Below are 23,749 nucleotides of genomic sequence, written 5' to 3' on the forward strand. Positions count from 1 at the left end.
TGCACTGCTAATCTAACATTTCTGTACATTGCGTCCCACATCCACCAGAACTCTCTGTGAAACACACACACACACCTGGAAAGCGAAAAAAAAAAATATGGAGTATTGATAATGAAAGAGAGCTGAACTGTAATTTGTGTTTCTGCAACTGTGCTACGAATCCCAACACACATTTGTCATCATCAATGTAGAACAGCAAAGTATTTAAAAATATATTTTGTTATCATGCTAAGAAAGGAGTTGAAAAATGGATTTACATATTCATTGCATTAAATTACCACATTTACAAACCCCCCCAACAGACTACTGCAGCCTATTTTGATACTGAAAAATGTTCTCTTTTTTATCTATTCACAAAATATGGTTATACAGCCTAAAGCTGTTGAGGAGTTAAAAGACAAGCCCAATTATGCAAATAAACATTATAGGACTACACAATGTAATATCTAAATCATTTTAATTAAAAGCACTATCATCCTGCTTTGTTTATTTTAATTGAGGACAAATGTACAAACAGAACATCTCAGCAAAACATATTTGTTCAGCACTACATGCATTTGTGTCTAAATATAATACAGCCCCACTAAAATGAAAGGCTCGATAAGCTGTTAATATATTCTGTCTGTTACAGCATCATTTTCTATTTGTCCAGAAAATGTTTTTTTAATTTATTCAAACAGGAGGACATAGTTAAAAACAAATTCCCCATGCGTTGATTTTACTATAATAATGAAGAATATTGTGTCACACTTAGCAGTATATTGGTTATACTCTTTAAAAAGAAAAGTAGTTTGATAACAGGTTTATATTGTTATCATTATGATTATATAACTTAAATTCTCATATTACTAAGGTATTTAGCATAAAGCTTAATCATTACAAGGTCTACTTTTCATAGTAAATGTGTATGCAATTATCTTGAATAATAATCCCTACTGTACGGAGATGTATTTATTTAATGATTACAAAGCTTGACTTTTCATTAAAACAAGTTTTCAAATTAGTGATTCAAAGAGCCCCGACACAATACCATCTATAAATTTAATAGCACAACAAAAAATGTAATCTTTATAACACTTAAATCCAATTTCCATAATAATTTGGAACACGGTGTGGACATACATGTCGTCTGTCCTGTCCTCAATTAAAGGGAGAATGGCGATGTGGGGATGACCTGGGGGTCTCTGGCGGCATCATAGGAGGGTCAGCAGGGTGCCGCTTCCCTGTTGTGGTGTTGTTTGAACGGGTGCTTGGCCCACGTCCAGTAATGATGAACTATGTATCTCGGGGATGTTGTCGGGCAAGCTGTAGGCCGCAGGGGTTACGCTGGGTTTTGGTGGGCATCTCTCCCATCAAACCCTTCCAGGCCCAAGCTCACCAGGAAACCAGATGGTAATGTGCCCTCCCTACATTGGTCCTTGCAGCTACTGCAATGCGGCTGGTTTCTACTACGGGGCTTGGAGGAGGTCTCTCCTGCTTGGTGCTGGGCTTTTATTGCAGATAGAGGTTGGTCCGTGCCCTAAGTTATGAGGGAAACTGGATCCTGGGCTGAATGACGAGAGATAATTGAGGCTCCGTCGAGGCAGCTGGGTACCCTGTGTCTAACTCTGTGCTTCTTTGGCCTGGGGGATGTTTCTCCTGTGCTTCACTGGTGATCTACCTCTGTGTGGGGCATATGACTGCCCTGAGGTGAGGCCTTGTATCTGTCTGCCTGCGATTTCTGCAGCCATTCGATATATATGTGTAACCGTTCTTGAGCCTCTAACAACTATGCACCTCCAGGTCGCAAAATTACTCACATAATCGCTTAACACAAACAAATATATTTCTACACATATAATCACACACATAGTGTGTCTTTATGTCTTCACAGGGACTTTGCATTGACTTTCATTCATTTCATGACCCTAAGCCTAAATCTAACCATTACCAGTCTACACCTAATCCCAATCTAAAGTAATTTCACACCTTAGTCCTCAACCTGACCCCTAATCCTACACAATAAGGTCCACCATATTAGGATTCTGCAAATAATCCTAATATGGTGGATTAAAATATCCCTTTTGTAGAGCAAATATGCTCCGGCATGTATAAGCAATCATCCCCTTTGGAAAAAAAAAAATACCCCAAAGTTGATAGCTAGACTCCACAGAAGATCACTGCATGCTTAAGTGAAGTGGCAATTTGGCCATTTGACTTGGGTGTATTGGACAAGGAACAAATCTCTAAATTGCAGGACACACTGGAGTTTGACAACATGGAATAAAAATCTTGCCTTCTTGAATTATTGATGTGTTAATCATTATCAAATAACTCCAAAGCTTGGCCTTTTGTAATACCAGTTTGGATATGATTATGATTAGCATAAGATAAAGTTTATTTCCAAGATATTAAGGTATTTATCACTACATATAATGAATGAGTTGTTATGTAGAAGTAGTAAATATGTCATTATTACAAGATAAATGTTTTTTCCAAAAAAGGTTACTTAAATATTTTGACAATATTTCTTTGGTAAAATAAATTATTAGATATATCAAATTCTCAAGATAATTACAAATCACTTATTGAGATAATTTATTAGTATGTTTCAATTGTTTCAACCTGGAAAAGCTTGTTTTTATTTCTCATAGACATTATGAAATCACAAACAAAAGGGGTTCTTGTTTATCAGAGGAACAGTCATCCTACCAAATGATTAAACCCTAAGTAACTTTTAACAAACAGATTGAGACATTCATGACTTCAATTACTGTTAAAAATCATTCCAAGGAGTCATTAAAATGGTACTGAATAATAAATCTGTGTAACAAATGAGATTTTAATCTTGACAAAAACAAGATCTTCTTAAGAAATAGAATAACTCAAGATCTTAGTAAGTCATAACATATGTGGTTTTCAATTTTGTGAAATGATTAAAATGAGTATTTTGGCTTAGGAAAAAAAAATAGGTTAAGAACAAAGAATAGATGAGTCTCTCTTTGTTTTACTGAGACCTTCCATCTTTTTTGCCTTCTGTTCTCAGTGTTCTGACTCCTATTCTCTCCTTCACCAAAGAAGAGGTCTTGAGTTACAGTCACCAGAGCAATTAGTGACTTCATGTTCCTCTTCACTGTCAAGAAAAGGCAAGGATACACACATGCACACCCCACCACACGTGTTGTGGGGGGCACACACACACACACACCAACTGTTCTCTGTCATCCTCTGTACTGACAGGCACTGGACAAAAGTTCACTCTGGCACGCTACTAACTATCTCCCTTTCTCCCCCTCTTCTTCCAATGATCAGCCTTTTTGAGAAAACTGCTAACAAGGAATCCTGTAACTTTTTGTCCGCACCTTACCGAGGGAAATGATCTCTGTTTTTATTCTAATTTCTATCTCCAAGAAAAGTTACAAACCTTTCTTTCATTGAGTTTTATTTTTCCCCCACTAACCAATCTTTTACAAAAGCAATCTACTCCATTCTATCTGTCTTGTTTTTAATCTTTTCTGCTCATTACATTTTTTATTAATCATCTGTTGCATTAAATTTACTTACAGTCACACCGACTTTGTGATGTGTTATAGAAGTCTAAAAGCACATAAAGTAGGATACTTGTGCTGTTTTAGTCTTTCTGTCCTTGATCCAGCAGAATCAAACTAGCAAAAAAAAATAAAAAATGCTGCTGCTCAATATTATACAAGTTGAGAATTCAGTTCCATCTCATATTAGAGTGTCACAGAAAAGATAATTAGTTTAGTACAAAATATCAAGCATATTCAAGATGAGAGAGAAAGCGACACTGACACCTTCCACAAAACAAGGGAAGCCACAAGAGGTTTTTGCTGAAGAAACTGGCTTTTCACACAGAGCTATATCCAATCATATTAATATAAAGCTGAGTGCTGGGACACATATTGTTAAAAAAGGTGTAAAAACAACAGGAATAGCCAAAGGCTTGAGAGGACAGAGAACTAAAGCCTGTTTGAGAGTTTAGGAAAGATTCACAGTGGATGTATTGCAACTGGAGCTACCATACAGCCATATCAAGGCCATTGGCTACTAACACAATGTCCGAAGAACAATATGAAAAAAACAACATTTCAAAAAAGTTTGTCTAGTTGAAGAGAGGAGAGCCAGGACATTTTAGAGGACCCCATTCCTCCTTGAACTGACAAGCCTTATGAAAATGCTGATTTGATTTTCTAGGATGTAAGTAAGGAAACTTAAACTTAGATTTTTTCTTTTTTTTTTGACCATGGTGTCACTGTGCTCGACTGCCCAACAAACAGACCTGACCAAAATTCCAAAATTTATGAAGTGCTGTTAAAAATAGATGAGGTATCTGACTCAATGCTGCTAACAAACTGAAAGCTGTTGCTAAAGCAAGCTGTACTTTCTCAGCACTTCAGCAGAGGCAGAATGATTACCTTCTTCTCTCATTGACGCAGTAATTCATGCAAAAAAAAAAAAAAAAACTGATATCCTGTGCAGTACATGGCAATATCTTTCAATAAATCAATATTTCAGTGTTAAAATATGGATTCTATTATTTATTATTGCATTTAATCATTAGTAATATCTGTAGTCAATTTTCTGAGAAACTGAATTTTGGGTCTTCATTAGCAAAAGCTGTAAAAATCAAAAACATGAAAGGAATCTTAATACAAGTGTCACTATATGTAATCTAAATTACATGAATAAATGTACTTTTTGATGATATTTTGAGTTACAAATGTGCATCAAAGATGTTTTCTCTTATGCTTCATCAAGCCTTACATTTTCTATCCAAGTCAGACAATTTAATTGAGGAGGGATGACTCGTTCCAATATCTTAGAGGCTGAAAGAAAAAAACAAATTCTCCATCTGCCAAAGAAATAAAACTTACTTTGATGTGACCTGATCTTTGATCCTAGAATAATAGCAGCTTGGTCTTGACCTCCCATTTCATCGGACCAAATTAAACTATTCAAACTGCCTTTTTATGACATATCCACTGTGGTCCGGTGCACAATTTTATGCATTTAATTTTTTGTAAAGGGTCGAAACGGATTCATATAATTTTAAAGTTACAAATGCATTTTGTAAGCCTTAGTCACTAAAGTTGGAGCTAAGAAAAGTATCCATGAAGACCAAGAACATGATTATTTAACTACAGTCTGAAGAGGATCAAAAATAAATGGGATCCAAATTTGTTTCCACTCTCCTGATGGACTTCACAGTAATGGTCCAGAACTTTCTCTTTGCTGAGCCGTCTGATACCATTATGAACCAGCAGGTCTGTCTGCTCTGCAAATGGCTCATGGAACAGGTGGAAGTTGATCAAATAAAATTAACAATACTTATGATGGCCTCCATTGTGTTTGTAAGCTCACCATTGGACTGAAGGATTGCGTGAAAACTGCATATGTGGGGCTAATTACATGTTCATTACAAAAGTCACAATATTTTGAAAAATCGATTCATCTGTTAAGTGTCTTAAGCAGAATATGTCCAAAAAGTTCTTTGAAAAAACAAACAGCCTCAAAAAAATCTAACATATAAGCAAAGCTGGGCTGTGTCAGAGGAATCTCTTGATTCACTTGCAGCAACAGGCATGACATCTGCTTTTCTGAGTACTACAAACTGCTTTTTTGAGATACATTTCAGCATTAACTCTACTCTGTGCAATCGGATATATTCAGTAATGGCACCTTCTAGATGAAGGAAAGAATGCTCTACTTATTTTTTCTTGTCAACCTCAATTTTATCAAGGTCATCAAGCATTGGTTTTGGCACCATTTCAGCCTATTTCTTCTACCTTAATTTCCAGACTACTTGAAGGGACGAAATCTTTGCTCTCTACTTTTCCGGTCAAAAGCGTACATTGGCTACTTCAGTCCTTTTAAAAGATGCCAGCAGCCCCTCTACGTTTGGTAGGAAAAAGATCAGAGAAAGAGACAGGGCTTGCATCATAGTGTTTTTTTCAAGTTGTACTCTTTAATCACAACAGTGCTTCCATTGTGAAGTAAACACACCAGCTTACAACTCATCTCTGTGAGTAGAATAGCGGGGAACTTTTGTGTGCTCTAGAATTCTCTCAATAGATGTTTAGTCTTTAAAAGAGTTCATCTAGCAGGTTCTAGCTTTCCCAAGGTTTATCTGTCCAGGTTGCTGCCACCTTACCGCCTTTGCAGAGGTCAATGCAGTGAAGCAGGTTACATGCATCATTGCTATGGTTTCCCCTAAAGAGACCACTCATGAAACAGATGCCCACTCTGTTGTGTCGTGATAGCTGACATATGCATTTCATAATTTTAGAGCCACAGTTCACCCCGCCTCTCGACTGGAAAGCTAGCCGGCAATAAGCACCACAACCCCTCCCGACCCCACTAGGGACAAGAGTGTACAGAAAATGGATGGATGGATGAGAACCGCAGTTCTAGAATCTACTCTGAATTTCTGGCACTTTCTGGGCCCCACAAGACATTTAAAGAGGCTATATTCACTACACAAATCTGTTCCAGAAGGTAAGTGATCGCAATGATTGCTTAGTCATGATCCTATAGGTTTGTTACATTTAGATCATTAAAGCTGAAAAAAAAATCTGGCTGCTCTATTCCAAAGCACTAAAAGCACATGAGATCTGCTGGCCTCCTTGATATTCTAATGACTCTTATTGGTCTAATGTGCTCATAAGTATTCATTACCAAAGGGCAAACCTTAGAGCCCGCGCAGCAAGTGGGCGGATGATTCAGGAGTAAATCTATGTGAATCTGATGGTCTATGAAAACGCTGACTACTCATAAACATCAGTAAATGACAAACAACAATCACACACTTAAAATTTGACTGAAAGTGGTCAAAATAGTTATTCTTTTTACTTTTTTCATCAATCATTGTATTCATTGATCCAAACTCCTTCTCTTTATGTTCAGACAGTGACAGTTGAACAAGGTACATATAAGGGTAACCCAAAGACAACTTAAAATGTCAAACATTAAATTTTACAAAGAAATATGTTCAATGTAAAATATGAGACTTGCCTTTTTTTTTAAATTTTTTTTTACAATTGACAGAATGTGAGCTGTCCACCCGCTTTCATGTATTAGTAATTCTGTCTGCTAGCAGCTTAGCTTCAGAGTATAAACAGACAAGAATGTTTAGAGAAAAATAGCTACCGTCTTGATCATCTGAAGCTGTTTTAACGCATGTTTCCAGTAATTATTATATTGGTTATATTTAAACTAATAGTATATAAACTTTGGAGACTTAAGTTCAAATGTATTTGTTGTGGATCGCATGCGAGTCAAAATAGGTCTTATTACAATAGCATAGTTACAAAATGCTTTCGTTATTTTAACGAGATGCTCAGATTCATTACACAAGCTGTTACTTTCTATGTTTGCCTACAGTTTTGCATAAGCCATAATTCTGTCATTGTGTCTGACATACAACCACCAATGAAGAACAGCAAAATTTCTGAAAAACTTATGCAGAAACAAAGTCTAATCTATGAAATACATATTCACCTTAAAAACAACTTTCTTTTTGATTGTTAGGGTTTGTGATAACATTTACAAAATGGGAATAACGAAGCGACATGAAAACTGTGGAGAAAGTCAAAACTGCTACTTTGGGTAACTATTTCTTTTGCCACATTTTACTTCTTGAATGACAGACATGTATTCTCATAATTGCATCACTTTTTGGTTGCAGTCTTATAAATGTCTGTTGAGCAGAAATAGGGATGCAGTTATGTTGATTCAGCAGTTATAGGGACAACTTGGATACTGAACTGTGAAATATATTGAAGAATACATTTTCTTACAAAGCCTTTCTCTTGAACAGTAGTTTCCTATCACTAGAGCATATTACTGATTGGAATGAGTAGTGATTTTCTATCCACAAAAGTATACTCATTACGAACAAGCGAGGGCATCAACAAGTCTCTGTATTTTACTCATGGAAACCTCTTTAGTTTCCTCATTATAATGCTTTAAAACCAAATAGGTCATCCAACCAATTTGCATGCTTGATACTATTCTTTGTTTTCACATTGAGTTTTTGCACTTACATTCAAGAAGTCTTATGACTTTTTTTTGTCTGTTAGAGTAGAAACCAGCCCAACATCGTTTTACCATTAGATACCACAGGGACAGTTGACAGAAGAATATAAATTTCAGATCAGTTCTAGAGAAACTTTTTGTGGGGTCGTCTACAAACTCACTGCAGAATGACTCATGCAATTTATATAGCACTTTGTGGATAATAGATGACAAATAGCAAACTACAAAGCACTCAAATGAATAAAATGTACCCTGTAGTTAGTAATGATAGAGCCATAAAATTACTTATTAAATTCTCTCAAGAGCTTGAGTTTGAGCAAAGCATTACTTCTGAGTTGAGCTGGCAGGGAGAAAGGAGGATATGGGTCTAATATAAATAGAAAAACGAAGCTGCAAGAATGTGATGATGACAGGTGAAAGGAAAAATTGCTAATGCTTGTAAGGTGGAAGGATAGTACTGAATGGAAATTTTCTAGAGGTTTAAATCACAGATCATAATGAAACCAATAGAAAAAAAAAAACTTTAATAGCCTTATTGCATAAATGTGCACAGCCTTAAAAAGGTTCTTTGACAAAGCATATTTGAAGGAATTTGTGTTTCTTGGGTAAACACCTGCCATTAAATATACTGAATCTGATTATCTAAACATAAATGCATCAAACCTTGCCAGTGTGGTATGTTTATTTTGAATATTGTGACCTATATAAGCTGATATGAACTGAACCAGGCATGATGTTGAACTATTTATGTCAGGCTTTTCTGTAATTCACTCAATGTAACTATTTAGCTGGGTGCATAGTTTGCAGACATTACAAAGGAAGAAGGTCATTTCCTTGTGCAAAGGTATCAAGAGATCGCACCGCATTATATACATTTATTGCACAATGAAGACAAAATTTTGAGTTACCCATGATGCATTGAAAAACCTTCTGAGGACACATCTTGTCCACAGCATCCTTCAGGCAACCCCACAAATGATCTGTCAAAACACTGGGTAGGCTGGAGCGTTTTCGCTCATGATGCCATTTTTGTTGATCTGGAATCGTGATGCTTAACAATAAGAGCCCTCTTCACATTTCTAGTAAAAAAATAGAAAAACTGACTGGTCTATTTAAAATTTTGAATTTGAATAGACCAGTCAGCCTAATCAATGCTTCCCCCTTAATCCAAGAGAAAATCTGCTTTTATAATTATAATAAATTATAATAAATGTTGTAATAAAGATTATCTATTACCTTATTTTTTAATTAGTGTAGTGGAAAAAAAACTTGCCTTTTAACAGACATGTTTACACTGTTGAGAGTCAGTTATCTTGTGGTATTTTCTTAGTATACCTTGTTTTTCCTTCACTCTAGCAATAATTGTCTGTTATTTATGTTTTATTATGTGTAATTCATTTGGTTCTTTTTCCTATTTTTTTAAGTTAATTTGCAAAACACATTTGTAAACCTGGTTGCTTTTAGCATCCATTAGAAATAAAATGGACATTGTCATAAAATATTATCAATATTTGTCTTTTTACGAAGTATACATCGGAAAAGACTGCCATAAAAATCTGTCCTAAAGGTCTCATAAAGGTCTCCTGTTAGGGCGTTTCCTTGATCGCAGTTCATTTCTGTCTATAGGAGATGCTAGATGATGAAAGTTTCTTATTAATGCTTTAATTTCCAATACTGTGTTCAGCTCCTCATAAGTTTCAGGTCCCTTCAAGCAGATGCACTCTGCAAATAAAATTACTTTTTGTACAGCAGAATTGCTTTTAGGCAGCTGAAAACCTGTGTGTAATGTGATTAAGGAATATTAGCAGAAAGGAAAAGAAAAAAATCAGGGCCGAGGTCTGGAATACCAAGAAGAATTCAAATGAACTGCTCATGAATTCGAAAGAAAGGCTAATCAACAACTTTTGTGACAAGCAGATGGAAGAACTGATCCATTTTTTCCTCTGAATACCAACAAATTTAGGGATGGTTATTGGATGATATAAAAAAGACGAAAAACAAAGATAACCCTAAGATACATGAGAGAACATAGTACTGCTGAAGCAAAAACAATTGAAATCACTCAGCAAAGACCACAATAGACAATCAGAGCAAGGCCAAGGTCTTTGCTTGGCAGTCAGCATGTTGCTGTGCTGGTGTATGCATATTGCTGCTTGTGCCCTTCTGACATTTATTATTGGTTTAGACAAAAGCAGGCTGTTCCTAATAATATTTAGTTGGGACAAACAGGATAACGTATTGCTGTTATAAACAGTATATATATATTTATAACCAGCAGGTGGGTAATGTCAGCAAAGCCATATGAATTAAATTCTCCTCTGAGAGCATGACATTGAATGTACCTATAACCCAATTATGGCTACAGCTCAAAACGGTCTCCTTCTAATCCATAATTCAACAGTAGGAAATAAACAGAATCCATAATAACACACATTAAAACATGCCTGTGCAACTGGTGGGTGAATTCATGAATTCAACAAAGTAGCTCCACTGCTCGCTGGTTAAGCCCTTTTCAGTCTCTCATACTGTCGTTTTTAACTCATGGAAAACAGAAAATAAGTTTTGATATTACTCTAATAGTTCAGGGTGAAGTTTTCTTGAAGAAAGGTGCTCAGCGTTTTATATTGACACACAGGAACTAAGGTGACAAAATGAGATGTGAAGATGTAGCAATAAATATTCAAATTCATTAAAAGGATATATATATATATATTTTTATTTATTTATTTATTTATTTATTTTTTTGATGAACTTAAAGGTATCAAAGCACAAAAAGTCCATGTTGGGTCCCAGATGACAGCCGTGGAGGAATGGTGTGTGTGTGGCTGAACTTTCAGAGAGTACATGCAGTCTACAGTCGTCATTAGAGTCACTATAAGCTCTTCATCGTTTCTACACTGTTTCCCATTTATCTCTTTCAGACCACAGAGAACTAATGGGGTTTGTGCAAAACCTGAGGGAGTGCAACGAGGCAAAGGGAGGAAGGAGCAGCGCAGAAGACTAAAGAGGGAAAGGAGATCATTAGAATTAGTTTTAGAACAAATGCTAACATTAGCACTGGGATTTATTTTTCAAGCACAAGCTTTAGTATTCTAATGAGTTGTATTTATTTTAAGCAAGGTTTGTCTCATTAATGTTTACACCTTTTTTTCTTTTTTTTTTTAAAGAAGATGTTCCCTGAGGTAAAATGACAACAGCTCATTTTTTTTGAAGCAGAGACTCATTAAAATAAGTGGAACACTTGTGTTATTGCACAACATGGAGGCATAACTAAAAATGTGGAACTAGGCATAATCTTAAGCGAGAGGGAAAGTGATTTGTTTAAAAGAAAACGTGACAAAATTTTTTGAGTGATGCAAAATTGAAGCGTGTAGGACAAAGTGCCAAAAAGCTGACAAGAAAACAAGCATGAGATTAGAGAAGGGAAGACTCTCGCTGTGAAAAAAAGACAGACTTTTGATGTTTTTTAATAAAACGTCTGTCAAAACAAGTCAAGCAGTCTTTGGGCATCTACAAGCATGGTTTTATTTAGTTAAAACACCTAACATTAGGTGTTATAGCAAACTAAAACACTGCTAACATAACCTCTGTTGCCAAAGAGCAGCTTTTCCAAGTGGACACACAAAAAAAGATGGGAAACTTCAAATAATGAAATTAATAAGAAAAACAGAGAAGATAGGTGATGTGTCGCAGGTGTGAGTTCCATCCCCAGTAATTGTCAAGAGCAAGGCATGGCAACACCTCAGTTATCAGTCACCAAGCAGATAATAAGCTTCTAGAGAGGGAGAGGATCATGGGCCACTGACATTGGTCACTGTGCTTGAACACCACAAGAGCAAATCAAAGGAGGAGAGGAAATGGTGAGGCAATGCAGAAAGAGGCAGTGTCCAGCAGCAACAATATGGTGGTACGAAAGGTGCATAAAAAGAAATTCCAAGCAAAGCACTGACTGAAGTAAAATAAAAGCCTTATGGGCAAGGCAACTCTGAGTGATTGAAAGATGCTAATTATTATGATAAAAAAATTATAACAAAGAAAATCACATTGGGAGGAAGAAGGAAATGCACACGCAACTTTGATGATTTTCGTAAGAGGAAAGGGAAAAAAGCGCCCTGAGCCAGGCATCAATCAACAATCTGCTTCTGTACAACTCATCCAAACGCCTCAGATCTTCTCCTGTCTCAGCTGCAGCACACTGCAAATCATTTTCTACATTCAAGCTTAAGTTTTCCCAAAAATACAACCACTCTATTCGAAGAAAAAGGAATGTCACGTCAACCATAGTGCAGGATATTGAAAAAACACAGTTCGTTTGGATGAATAATTAAATTAATTTGCAATAGACTTACTTATTTAAATTATATAAAACATTTTTTTTTAGAAATATGTATCTAAGATTAAAATCACAAACACAAAGCTGCGGAAAATTTTTATTTGTTTTTATCAAGCGTATCTGCTGAAAGGTTGAGATGATCTAAAAGAAGGTATGGCGTTAGCTCAAGCGTACCGGAGTATGAGTGACAGTCGTAGTTGTAAATTAAATTATTGATGGGAAATAATCTTCTCTTTGAAACTAAGACACATGTTACAAAAATAAACAAGACAGCACAACACAGTTTTTGATAGGAAAGCATTCCTTTTCATTTAGTGGTCTAGTAAACAATATCATGCATGAATGTTGCAACATTTTTAGTCTCCTTTGAAGAAGTTTGACTATTTCTGTGAATAAAGCTAAACAAATGGCATTGTTTTCCCCTCATAAAGCCATGCCATCTTTCCCAAAATGTTAAAAAATTGTTCACAGACATTGTAAGCAGTTCTGTACAAAATCAGATGAACATATTTTTTTGCTTGTCCTTCCATGTGTTTCTATATGATACACAATGCACAGACTAAAGCTTTAAGATATTCTGTAACAGACACACTGAAAAGAAATTTACTGGAAAGCAGAACTAACTTACCAACAATCAACAGCATTTAACAAATATTCATAAGGTGAGGCATGTAATAATTGGGTATATCTCCACTGCATGACATGTAAAGAGTGTTAGAATCCAGGGAGGCATAGGATGTGAGTGGGGTGTGATACAGAGAGGTGCTCCAGGTGCTGTGCTGCAGGCAAGCGTGGGAGAACAATGATGTGTGTGTGTGTGTCTGTGTGTGTTCATTTCTTGCTGTGTGTATGACTAAAGGCCTCTCACGGCTGCTGAGTGGTGGACACAATTATTGATCTCAAAAGAGATGCTGAAATAACCACTTATTGCTGTCCTTCACGCACAATTGGATATAGTTCACCTAGCACAACCAAAACAGTATTTGATGGCAATGATATAAAGGATATCTGTAATTACATTATAGCCGCAAGGTTTCATAATCAAAGTATTTCAAGTTAACAAAAAAGGTTTGCGTTAAAAATTTGCTGGTACATGTAAGCACAACCAATGATCTGTCTAGTCTATCCATAAATATTGTATCCAATATTGTATTGGATACCTGGTGGAGCTGCAGTCTTTAAGTCCAAACTCAGCCCTTTGTTTGCAAATAATCAGCAACTTCAAGTCCCTGCAGGCCAAGCTGGAGAAGTTCCATTGACAGGAACTATATTCTTCATCAATAAACAATTGGCTGACCTCTGGCTGGTACTCTGCTGGCCTTAAACAAAGAGACCTGTCATCGCATTTGTTGGCATTTGTTATGATGAGAGACTGGCAAAGTGACAAGTTTTATAACTTATTTCCTACATACATAGTATGTATGTTACTGCGTATTTTTTACACAGAAATAAGAGACAGACCTGAGAATATTGCTACCCTGCATACAAAGACCAATACTAATGGATATAGCTGCTCAGCCATGAGCTTCAACATATGCTGAGCGTGTGATTTTAGGCAATAAAGTCTTTATTTTGAAGATCTCATGTTTCTCTACATTCTTAGTTTAAAAAAGGGTTAAAAATATCAACTTTATTTAGGGATTTAGCAAAAAGAAATAAGTTTTTATAGACCTAACTGGCCTAAAACAGTGAGAAGAAAGGCTTTGTATATTTTCTAAAATGTATAGCTTCAACTGTACAGAGGTTAGACAAAGAATTAATATCAAGGAACAACTAAGTGTGGTTAGGGCCATGTCTGACTGTCATTATTCAATAAATTCACTCAATTCAAAGATGTTTTTTGTTTTTTTTCTAAATTTTTAAGTATGAGATTATGTCGTTTCAAAATCAGTAACAATAACTATAGATGGCACTCCAGCTGTGGCAGAGGTTACGCTCATTTAAATTCCTGTGAGTTCCAGCAGATGTATAGTATAGTAGGTTTATAAGCCTCTGTAGCTCCAGAAGAAACAACCTTGCCTCAAACAACTTCCATCACACTCTGCCTTCCTAATGCCTTCTCATATTTTCCTCACACACCCCTGAATCTCAGACAGGAAACAAAAGATGTGTTTTAACACACTTGCTGCTTCAGCTATCACAGGTATCCAGCTACCAATGAGGATCCGGGCTGACGTGACAGAGGAATTAACAATGTGAAGAAAAATTTGTTACACTCCTTGCTCTAATTTGTGTGCTGGGTCTTTGAGGCCAGCTGAGAATTGAAAGGGAAACAGAAAGACAACTGCAACTGGCACATGCAAAGCTATAATGTCTGACAACAATTATGAATCAATATTTGGCAAATCTTATGTCTTTGTGTAATAGCATAGACAAAACAGATTTAGTAATATTTTTCTTTAAGGACATCTATGGTTGTATTAAAAATCACTCTGGTATTCATACTCACAAAAAATAAGGCAACGTTTACTAAAATCAAAAGTATATTTGAAGGTTACAACTAAATCCTTATAGATTGCATAAAATCCAAGAAAAGTCTCTTTGTAATTCTTGCAAAAAATTACAACATAAATGAATAAATCAGTAGATCAGCTGGAGGAACCGACTCATGCCAAAGCTCCGAGGCATTTAGAGTCGAAAGCTAAAACAGATAGATGGTGCTGCAGTGTTCTTTTTTACCTCTACCGTGGAGAGAGTCATCATTATCCAACTGGCACGGTTAATGTCGTCGGCAAAAAAACAACTGCCTATTCTTATCCGTTAGCTAAAAGCCCAAACACACACACACACCCGCCCACGCCTCCCCACAAACAAAACTGCACCGTAACTGCACCCAAATGTGCACTTTCCAAAACAGTGTAACACTGACTGCTGCAGTTGATCTTGTATAAGGATGTCAAACACACTTACTTTGAGAAGATCCGGGCATGACAGTTGTGATGTGGTTGCAAATACCGAGATGAAACAGAATGTTTTGATTGGATGTGTTTGTGGGGGCAAAGTCAGGATGGACCAAATACCGCACACCAAAGAACACATATGAGAAACAGAACATCAAAGAAATGAATGAGCAAAGATATACATTAAGGGAAAAAGAAATTAAATAAGAGCAGGAACAAAAATCGATTTTAAAAGAAAGGTGTGTTACACAGACTTGATAAATGATACAGGTCAAATGCTGATGGAGATTTTTTGTGTAAGGTTGAACGGGGCGTATGAAGGAAGGAAAGGATATGGGCTGGAGACCATGCGAATGCACCAGTTGCGAGGACAGGTCGTCTGCTTGAGGCAGAAGAAGACCACAGGCGCCAACTCAGGGAAGGGCAGCACAAGCGTGCTTAAGTCGCTGCCGATGCTGACGTTGTCATCGCCCGGACCTACTTCCTCAATGATGTCATCTATGTGTGCTGAGCCATATTCCTCGCTCTGCCCCGGCCGTGCTGAGGAGATACTCCTCAGCGGCACAGGACACTCCTCACTCGTCATGGTACCCCCGCTGAAATCTGAAACCAAAAGAGAAACGGCACAACGATGTCAGGAATCTCAGTGAATGAAGAAAAACAAAACATTTAAATACAGAGTTTTGAAATTGTATAAAACCACCCTCAGCTTCATTTCAATGAATTTAAATATTACAGGAAAGTTAAAGAAAATTTCTCTTGGAAAATCTGGCAATCATGTGAGTTTTTTTTTTCTTTTTTGATGACATGCAGTAAATTGGTCCTTTACAAATAAAGTTCAATGAAACATTTTTTTTAAATCATGTCCATATGCATGAACGCAAACTGTAAAATAATGGCACCACAAACCAACTCACAATAGTGAGTACCGCAAGCCAAATTTACAACAGCAATGTTACAATTAAAGCATCATGACCAATAACAAAAGTACTAAATGAATCAGAAATACATTTAAGGGACAAGTGGTAAACGCAAACTCAACCACTGTCTCAAAATTACACAGTGTTTCTTTTGTTTAAGGAAGATAGAACACACAATTATCACTTATGCTGGCATGTGAAACAAACTAAAAATAGCTAGGTACACCAGGAAAAATAAAAAAGCTTTTAAGGAATAGTTTTAAAAACTTTTGGAACACCAGATCAACAAAAAGAGTCAGGTCCTCCAATTCTGAGGCCATGGTTCTAAACTGAATATATTCTGCATTAAGTCATAGTGGTAAAGCTGCAGGTTGACTTGGACATCCTCTGCATAATGCTGGATCTGCTGTAATCTCTCAATTTAATGGGCCATGGTGCATTCCAATGCTTTAGATACGACCAAAAGAAAAGGGGTCCTGGATACAAGGAACTAAAATGAGGTTCTCCATAATGTGGCTCAGCTCTGCCTTAGCGAGAATGTGAGGCACTCTTGTTTTCTTGGAGTAGAGTCATTGTTATTCTCCATTGAAGGAAGCCAGTTAAGGTTTTATTGGCTTCTCATCAGAATGCCTCTGTAGGATGAATATTTGGAGGTTCAGAAGTCCAAATAAGACTCAGACACAAAACTCTGTAGAGTTGACTCATGTTCCTTATTTCCCTGGAACAACTTGGATTCCCCCAGAATGAGCTGGAGAGTCTTGCTGGATAAAGGGTGTCCTGTTATAATCCTGAACTTATTAAAACCCCTAAACTCAGCCTTGAATATGTGTAAGAAAATGGGGAGATGGATAAGCTTCCAAAAAGATTTAAACAATGTTGATCAAGAGAACTTCTAAACGTACCAAGAAACGTTAATTTATTAGAAGCAAAATATTCGTCAAATTGTCAACTCACAAGACTAAAACTCACACAGGTTTTGATGACTAGGTCTGGTACTTGTAACCGAAAACAGTGTTAAAGTGAAGTAGAGACACTGCATAACAACCCTTGAACAGATTCACCTCACATACACAGGGAGGTAAAACAGCAGAGAGTGAATCAGTTCCAACAGTCATTGCACATTCATTGACGATTCATTTAACCCCACACAACAGAGTTGTGCAGTGGAAATAGCTTCCCATCTTCAATCACTAACCCTCTGAATGGATTCAAGTTTATCCAAAGAGACAGCAAACTTAAACATGTTGAAGATTATAAAGCAAAAAAATATAGTTAGGTGTGCATCCAAATCTACAAATTTGAATGCAAACAGGAGAAAATTAATGAAGTAAACTGTGCAAAGACAAAGGGAGTGAGATAAATTTATTATTTTGGCTCAGTAACTCACCCCATGCATTAAACTTACAGGGCAGAGACCACAGCCTAAGTGTATTGATAGTAACACCAGACTTAATGCTTTTCTCTTTCATTTTAGCTCACAGCCAAATAAGGAAACCAGCAAGCAGCCAAATTATGGCTGGACATGTGCAGAGCTACACATATGCATAGTTTTTACACATATCCACAAGTGATAACACACACACACATTCACCCCTTCTTACCTTAACTCACATTCAATATATAAACATTTTTGTTTTTTGCAATAATTATTGTATGTCACATTAGAATCATTCTTAAGACCTAGGCATTATTTTATAGTCCTTGCAATACCCCTTCTATTGTTACATTCCTTCATTTCAGAACCACATACTTTAATGCATTCCATTGGGATTTTATATCACAGTCTAACCTATGGGTCCTAATTCTGAAGCAAAACCAATCAATGGCTTTGTACTTTTAATTATGTGTGTCTCATAATGTGTAGTAGTAATTAAAGGCTCAAATGCAGACAAAAGCTGGGAGCATGAATCATGTTGAAAGTTTTAATAAAAATATAAAAATAAAAGATAATAAACTTACAACAAAAACCATGGAGAACACAGGGAGCCAGAACAGAACCACCAGGAAACAGTAACAACAGGGCTAGAGAGGATAAGCAGGATTGATTGGATTTAACAGGATAGACAAGAGGAACCAGTAAAGAGTGTGATCAGGAGAAGGGTTTAAATACTGTGAGGTTGAATGCTGGAACAAAAGACCTGGGCTGATTAGTTAACGAGTTGCAGGTGAGAGATGAGACCTAGGTGGACTGATGAGGAGGGGAGAGATTAACCAATAGGGAAATGACTGGAGCTAGGAAGGGAGGGAGGCTTAATGAGGTAAATGACTAGCAGCTGGGAAAGAGGAGTAAATGGTCGACTGACACAAGGCAACAAAGAAGGACAAACAGGGGAACCAGGGAAGTATGAAATCAATACAGGGAAATAAAAGAAGCAAGTAAAAGATATGAACATTTATATGGAAATATATAAATGTTCCTATTTTCCGTTGTTTTTTTTGTATAAAAATCTAGAAGTGTAACAGGGATTATTCCATCCCTCTTATTATAGGCATTATAAAACCAACCTTTGGCTGAAATTACAGCAGTAAGACTTTTGGTGTTTGTGTTTACTAGATATGTGAATTTAGAAATAGATTATTTTTCTTACCAATTCTTTGCAAAATAGCTCAAGATCAATCAAACTGGACATAATTTGGTAATCAAACACCTGATTACCAGTTTTGTCAGTCAATTCTCACTTCAAATTAGATCTGGACTTGTATTGAAAATAAATTATACAAAAGTGAACTCTTTAAAAGAATTACATTACTTGAATACAATTTGCTGCGTATAATTTTATTTAGAGGCATCGATTAAATAAATGTGTATGGGTGCCACAGTTTTCTGCTGTTTATTTGTACAAAATTTTGGAGCTCATGTATCATTTTCCTTCCACTGCACGATTACACACTACTTTGTGTTGGATTATCGAATATAATACAATTAAAATGATAGGTCAGTTGCAACACAGCCAATTTTCAAAAGTCCAAGGGCTATGAAAACATTTGCAAGACACCGTAAATAGAATAATTCTGCATAAATGTTAAGATTTTAAGCATCTCAAATGATAATGCTATAAATATACAGCAGGCAACATGTTTGGGTGTGACTTCTTTCTGTGCATGCAGCTCAGCAGCATTAAGAATTGACAGGAGAGCAGGCTTTTATAGGGTAATGATATTAAAGGCTATTCATTACAAGCTAAGAAAATAGGACAGCAGTGATTTAGTGGCCTGCACTTCTTAGTGTTTCAAAGATAGTCCTCTGAAGAGATGCTGAAGTGGAAGAACATGGTAAAACTGAGAAAGTCACCCTCCTCACATAGTAACACACTGATACATTAACTGTCTACAAAGCTCTGTCTAGTAAAACTGTGTATCCATTTATTATCTCACGAGTGCTGTTTGTGCTAATAAATGCAGCCTCTCAACCCGGGCTAGTGTTTTGTCTTTTTCAAACTGGTATTTTTAATTAGCTTTGCCATGACAACAGCTGTTTCCTTTGGAGGCAGGAAGTTTATTCTTCCTCTGTTGTGCTTTATTTCCCTTGACAAACCTCTTTGGGAGACCCCGCAGCTATTACAAGCAACTACAATTAAGTCGAAGACAGCTCTGCAGAAAATCTTGAAAGGAGTACGCTCCTGTGCGTGAATCTTCTGTCGTGTTTTTTTTTAATATGAATTCATGGTAAAGACAGCAAGTTAAAATGAGGGTAATAAGTTATTCTTCTTTTCGGTGATTCTCATTTAAAAAACATTCTTCTGTTCTGTGTTTAATAATGACAACTGATGAAAGTGTGTGACACTTAGTGTTGAAGACCGAATACGCAGAAGGCTCCAAATGATGTCTCAGCACTGACACATGAACACATTCACACCTTCGCAACATACACGCTATGGCACATTAGCACCCTTAATTGAGGTAGCAGCTATACAGTCACCCATTTAGCTGCACTATGAGCTAAGGCCTGCAATGATGCCACAAAAAACTCGCTTCCCCCTCCCACGCACATCCACTGCGACAGTCTGAGACAGATGCAGGAAGAGGATGGATGTACAACAGCAAAATTATAACAATGATGGTTTGAGGCACACAGCGCTGTCTTACAGTGTTTTCATACAACTAGTCTGAACGCAAAAAAATTAAAAGAAAATTGTAAAATAATGGGTTTTTACTTCTGACTCATTGCTTTCTTAAGAGATCAAAACTCTCATATACGAGGCTTAAGGGATGGAAACCATTTTAATGATCTCAAAGAAAAATGAAATGTGCTGAAATATGCGTTTTACAGTGAAGAAAAAAGGGCCTTCAATAAAAATCTGGGATCTCAGTGTTTCTTGTAACTCTTTTATGTTTATCTGTTTATTTGTGCAACTCAGCTATGATGCAAACTATGTGTGTTAATTGGAAAGCAAAACCATACAGCTTGGTAAAGGTATCAAACCCAATCATAGCTGTAGTGAGAACAGTAGTGCTAAATTACCATCCAAAACTATGTTTTCTCTTCCCTTTATCCCCTCTACCTCAAACACACAGAGACATTCAGCACAATGTGTGTGAATGTCTTAAAGTGGAAGAAACCATCAGGGATCCAAATAAAATATGTATTTGTTTAACTATTAATCTTATAATTATGTAAACCATTCTGGAATTGAGGTATACGTTTGGACTTCCTCTGAATAAGTCGGACCCACCTTCCAAAATATTTAATGTTTGCTACATTAGCTCCACAATGACTGAAATTAAACTACTCCAGAAAACTGGTACAACAAATGGGCATGAGTTGATAACCATCAAATAACTTAACATACACATGGGCCACTTTATTAGGCACACCTGTTAAATTGCTCTTTACCTTAAGCATCTGCACAAGGTGAAGACAACTGCTGAAGACCTTATTGATACACTTTGGGCCCTTCAGGACCAACTGTGCATTGTTTTAATGTCACTGTATGAATGAGAATTGGTATGTCGCATGATTTTAGCAAAGTGTACCTAACCCAGAACTTTTGTGCTGCAAGACAACAAAGAACAGCCTTGCTGATGTGCAGCTCATGGTAACTTGTATTTAAACTATTTTATGTAAATAAAAAATCTAGTATTATAAAGACTGACTTTACACTAGGTGTTATGATTTACCAGCAAACGTGTTGTTCAGTAACAAGAGAATGAGTAACGTGTTGTCTCTATGCAGCTTTATTCATTTGTTTATGAAACAAATAAATTGCCAGGTTGTACCTGACGCCTTTGAGTGGAACCTGATGACTTGGGTAAATTCATGCCTTAAAATATCATGAATCTCTCATTCACTTAATTTATTCAGCATTAGTCCTGCTTAATTTAATCTCACACTATCAGAGCACAGTGAAGGTGACACAGTGTTATCAGCTGTGAATACACATGCGTGATTTACAAAAGAGCACACATTTCTGGGTGCCTGGACTGAAAACATCCAGCATATAATGAGAAAACGTGAGCGCATCCCTGAGGATTGGTACTCTCCCTAAGGTGGTTTTATCTATTTTTTATGTGTGTGTCAGAAGAAACATGATGTTCCATAGGCTCTTTTAGCACGCAGACATTGGTTAATGAAATTAGAGTCACTTTAGGATATTATTTTTTAACGTAATTAAACCTTGTTCACATGGCAAACAAGCACACAGCCCAGGCTAACCAGTTTAATAGCTGGGTGATCAAAACAGCAAGTTGATGTTTTAGGGAGACCAGTATATAATCAATGATAAAATAAAATGCACTCAAAGAGTAGCCACTGATGCAGAAGCCAACACTGAATAGTGGAGTTGGCTTTTTGACAGTGCCATAAAATTGCCCTCTAAATGTGATAAATGTGCCTTTCACATAAAGGATAAGATCATAATCTCTGCTCTGCATATTTACCTTGCTGAGCAAATTTTAATATGTATAGTTTAGAACCTTTATTATGTTTAAACTTGTCCGTCCAAAATTACACTGGAACGTTATGCACATTGTAAACATACTATAATAAACTTTACTGGAGAGCTGAAAAAAACAATGGCTGCCTTTTTATTTCATCCTAACTCTAAATCATTCAGGCAGTTTTCACAGTTGTTTTAAGTTCATATATAAAATATTAATCCAAGCTTCAGGTTCTCACAGTACAACAAAACAAATTGAATATCCATCCATCCATCCATTTTCTGTTCACCCTTGTCCCTAAAGGGGTCGAGAGGGTTGCCGGTGCCTATCTCCAGCTACGTTCCGGGCGAGAGGCGGGGTTCACCCTGGACAGGTCGCCAGTCTGTCGCAGCAAATTGAATATTGTCATCACAATTTATTTACATAGAACTATATCTGTGCACCATCCTATCAACTAAGGCAGGGGTGCCCAATTCCAGTCCTTGAGATTTGATCAAGGTATGTAGAAGAGACAATGCATCTAATAGTTGCAGAACACATCTCCAGGACTGGACTTTAGCACTCCTGAACTAATGAAAACAGAGGTGTGAAAACCTTTTTGTTCAATTTTGTTTAGTTCTTAATTTAACTTAAATGTTTTGATAATCAAAACAATTTTTAATATACCAGACAACCTCTAAACCTACTAACTAACTATCCCATCATTGGCAGCAGCAAAGGGAATGAAGCATTTGCAATAACTGCCAGTAAGTTTTTTATATCTCTTACATCAGTCTGAAGACACTCCGAAGAAATTTTGGCCAAGTTTTTATTTTTGATTTTTTTTGGAACCACATAAGAGGTTTTCCTATCACCAAATAACTGTTTAAAGGCAGACCACAGCTTTGAAACCAGATCCAAGTCTAGGCTTTCACTAGGCCCTTTGAAAATGAACAGTCAGAAGTGGACTTTCTATGATGCTGTTGAATCATTGTCCAGCTGCATAACCAAATTGTACTTTAAGCTTAGAGTGAGCCTTTTATTATACATTTACTTTCATATTTTGTCATGAAAAAGTCAGGATTTCATCAGTTAAAGCAGTCCAGCAAATAAGCTGCAGATGATCACTCTCCCACTATCATGTTTGGTAATTGATATGATGTTCTTTTTTTAAAAAATGCTATTAACTTTATTCTAGATGCAACCGGAAATACAACTCTTTTTTTAAATAAATGCAGATACTATTTTCCCAAAAGCATCAGCAAGATGATTTTTGCCATGTGAGATGGCACTGTGTTTTCTTTTTGGCCAGGCGTTGACTTTGGAATGATGAGAGTGATTGCAAATTTTGTCCCATCTCTTTTTATGAATCCGCCTGAACCTTGAGACAGATTTGACCTTAACTGGGGCAAATCTAATCTTTTATGACTTTCTGGATGAGTTGTTAATGTGCTCTTGAATTAATGTAAATTGTTCATCTGCTCTTGAGAGGGTTAATTATTGTCCCATATATTCTCTTTTGGTGAATAAAACAGAGAATACATGACCGGTGACATAATAAGCAGTGAAACAATTTTTCTTTGGTCATTTTACTCCAATTCAAAATTACTTGGCACAATTTGCAAAAATATTAGTAGAATCAAAATACATATTGTACCTGTAGCTCTGTGTCTTATTTCTGTGGGGTAAGTGATCTTATTGATAAA

At 36.5% G+C, this 23,749-nt stretch overlaps 1 protein-coding gene across 7 annotated transcripts in view; it reads right to left on the bottom strand.

Annotated features, from left to right (window-relative positions):
• LOC102230764 (voltage-dependent T-type calcium channel subunit alpha-1I-like) overlaps positions 1-23,749 on the bottom strand; it is a 168,675-nt gene that overhangs the window by 113,173 nt on the left and 31,753 nt on the right. For all 7 annotated transcript variants that reach the window (XM_023348874.1, XM_023348876.1, XM_023348875.1 and 4 more), the window contains exon 2: positions 15,603-15,870. In XM_023348874.1, coding sequence (XP_023204642.1) covers positions 15,603-15,853 — 251 coding nt within the window. In that variant the 5' untranslated portion in view covers positions 15,854-15,870. The remainder of the gene's footprint in view (positions 1-15,602; positions 15,871-23,749) is intronic.

Source organism: Xiphophorus maculatus, chromosome 16 (assembly GCF_002775205.1).
Source record: "Xiphophorus maculatus strain JP 163 A chromosome 16, X_maculatus-5.0-male, whole genome shotgun sequence".
Taxonomy (NCBI): Eukaryota; Metazoa; Chordata; class Actinopteri; order Cyprinodontiformes; family Poeciliidae; genus Xiphophorus; species Xiphophorus maculatus.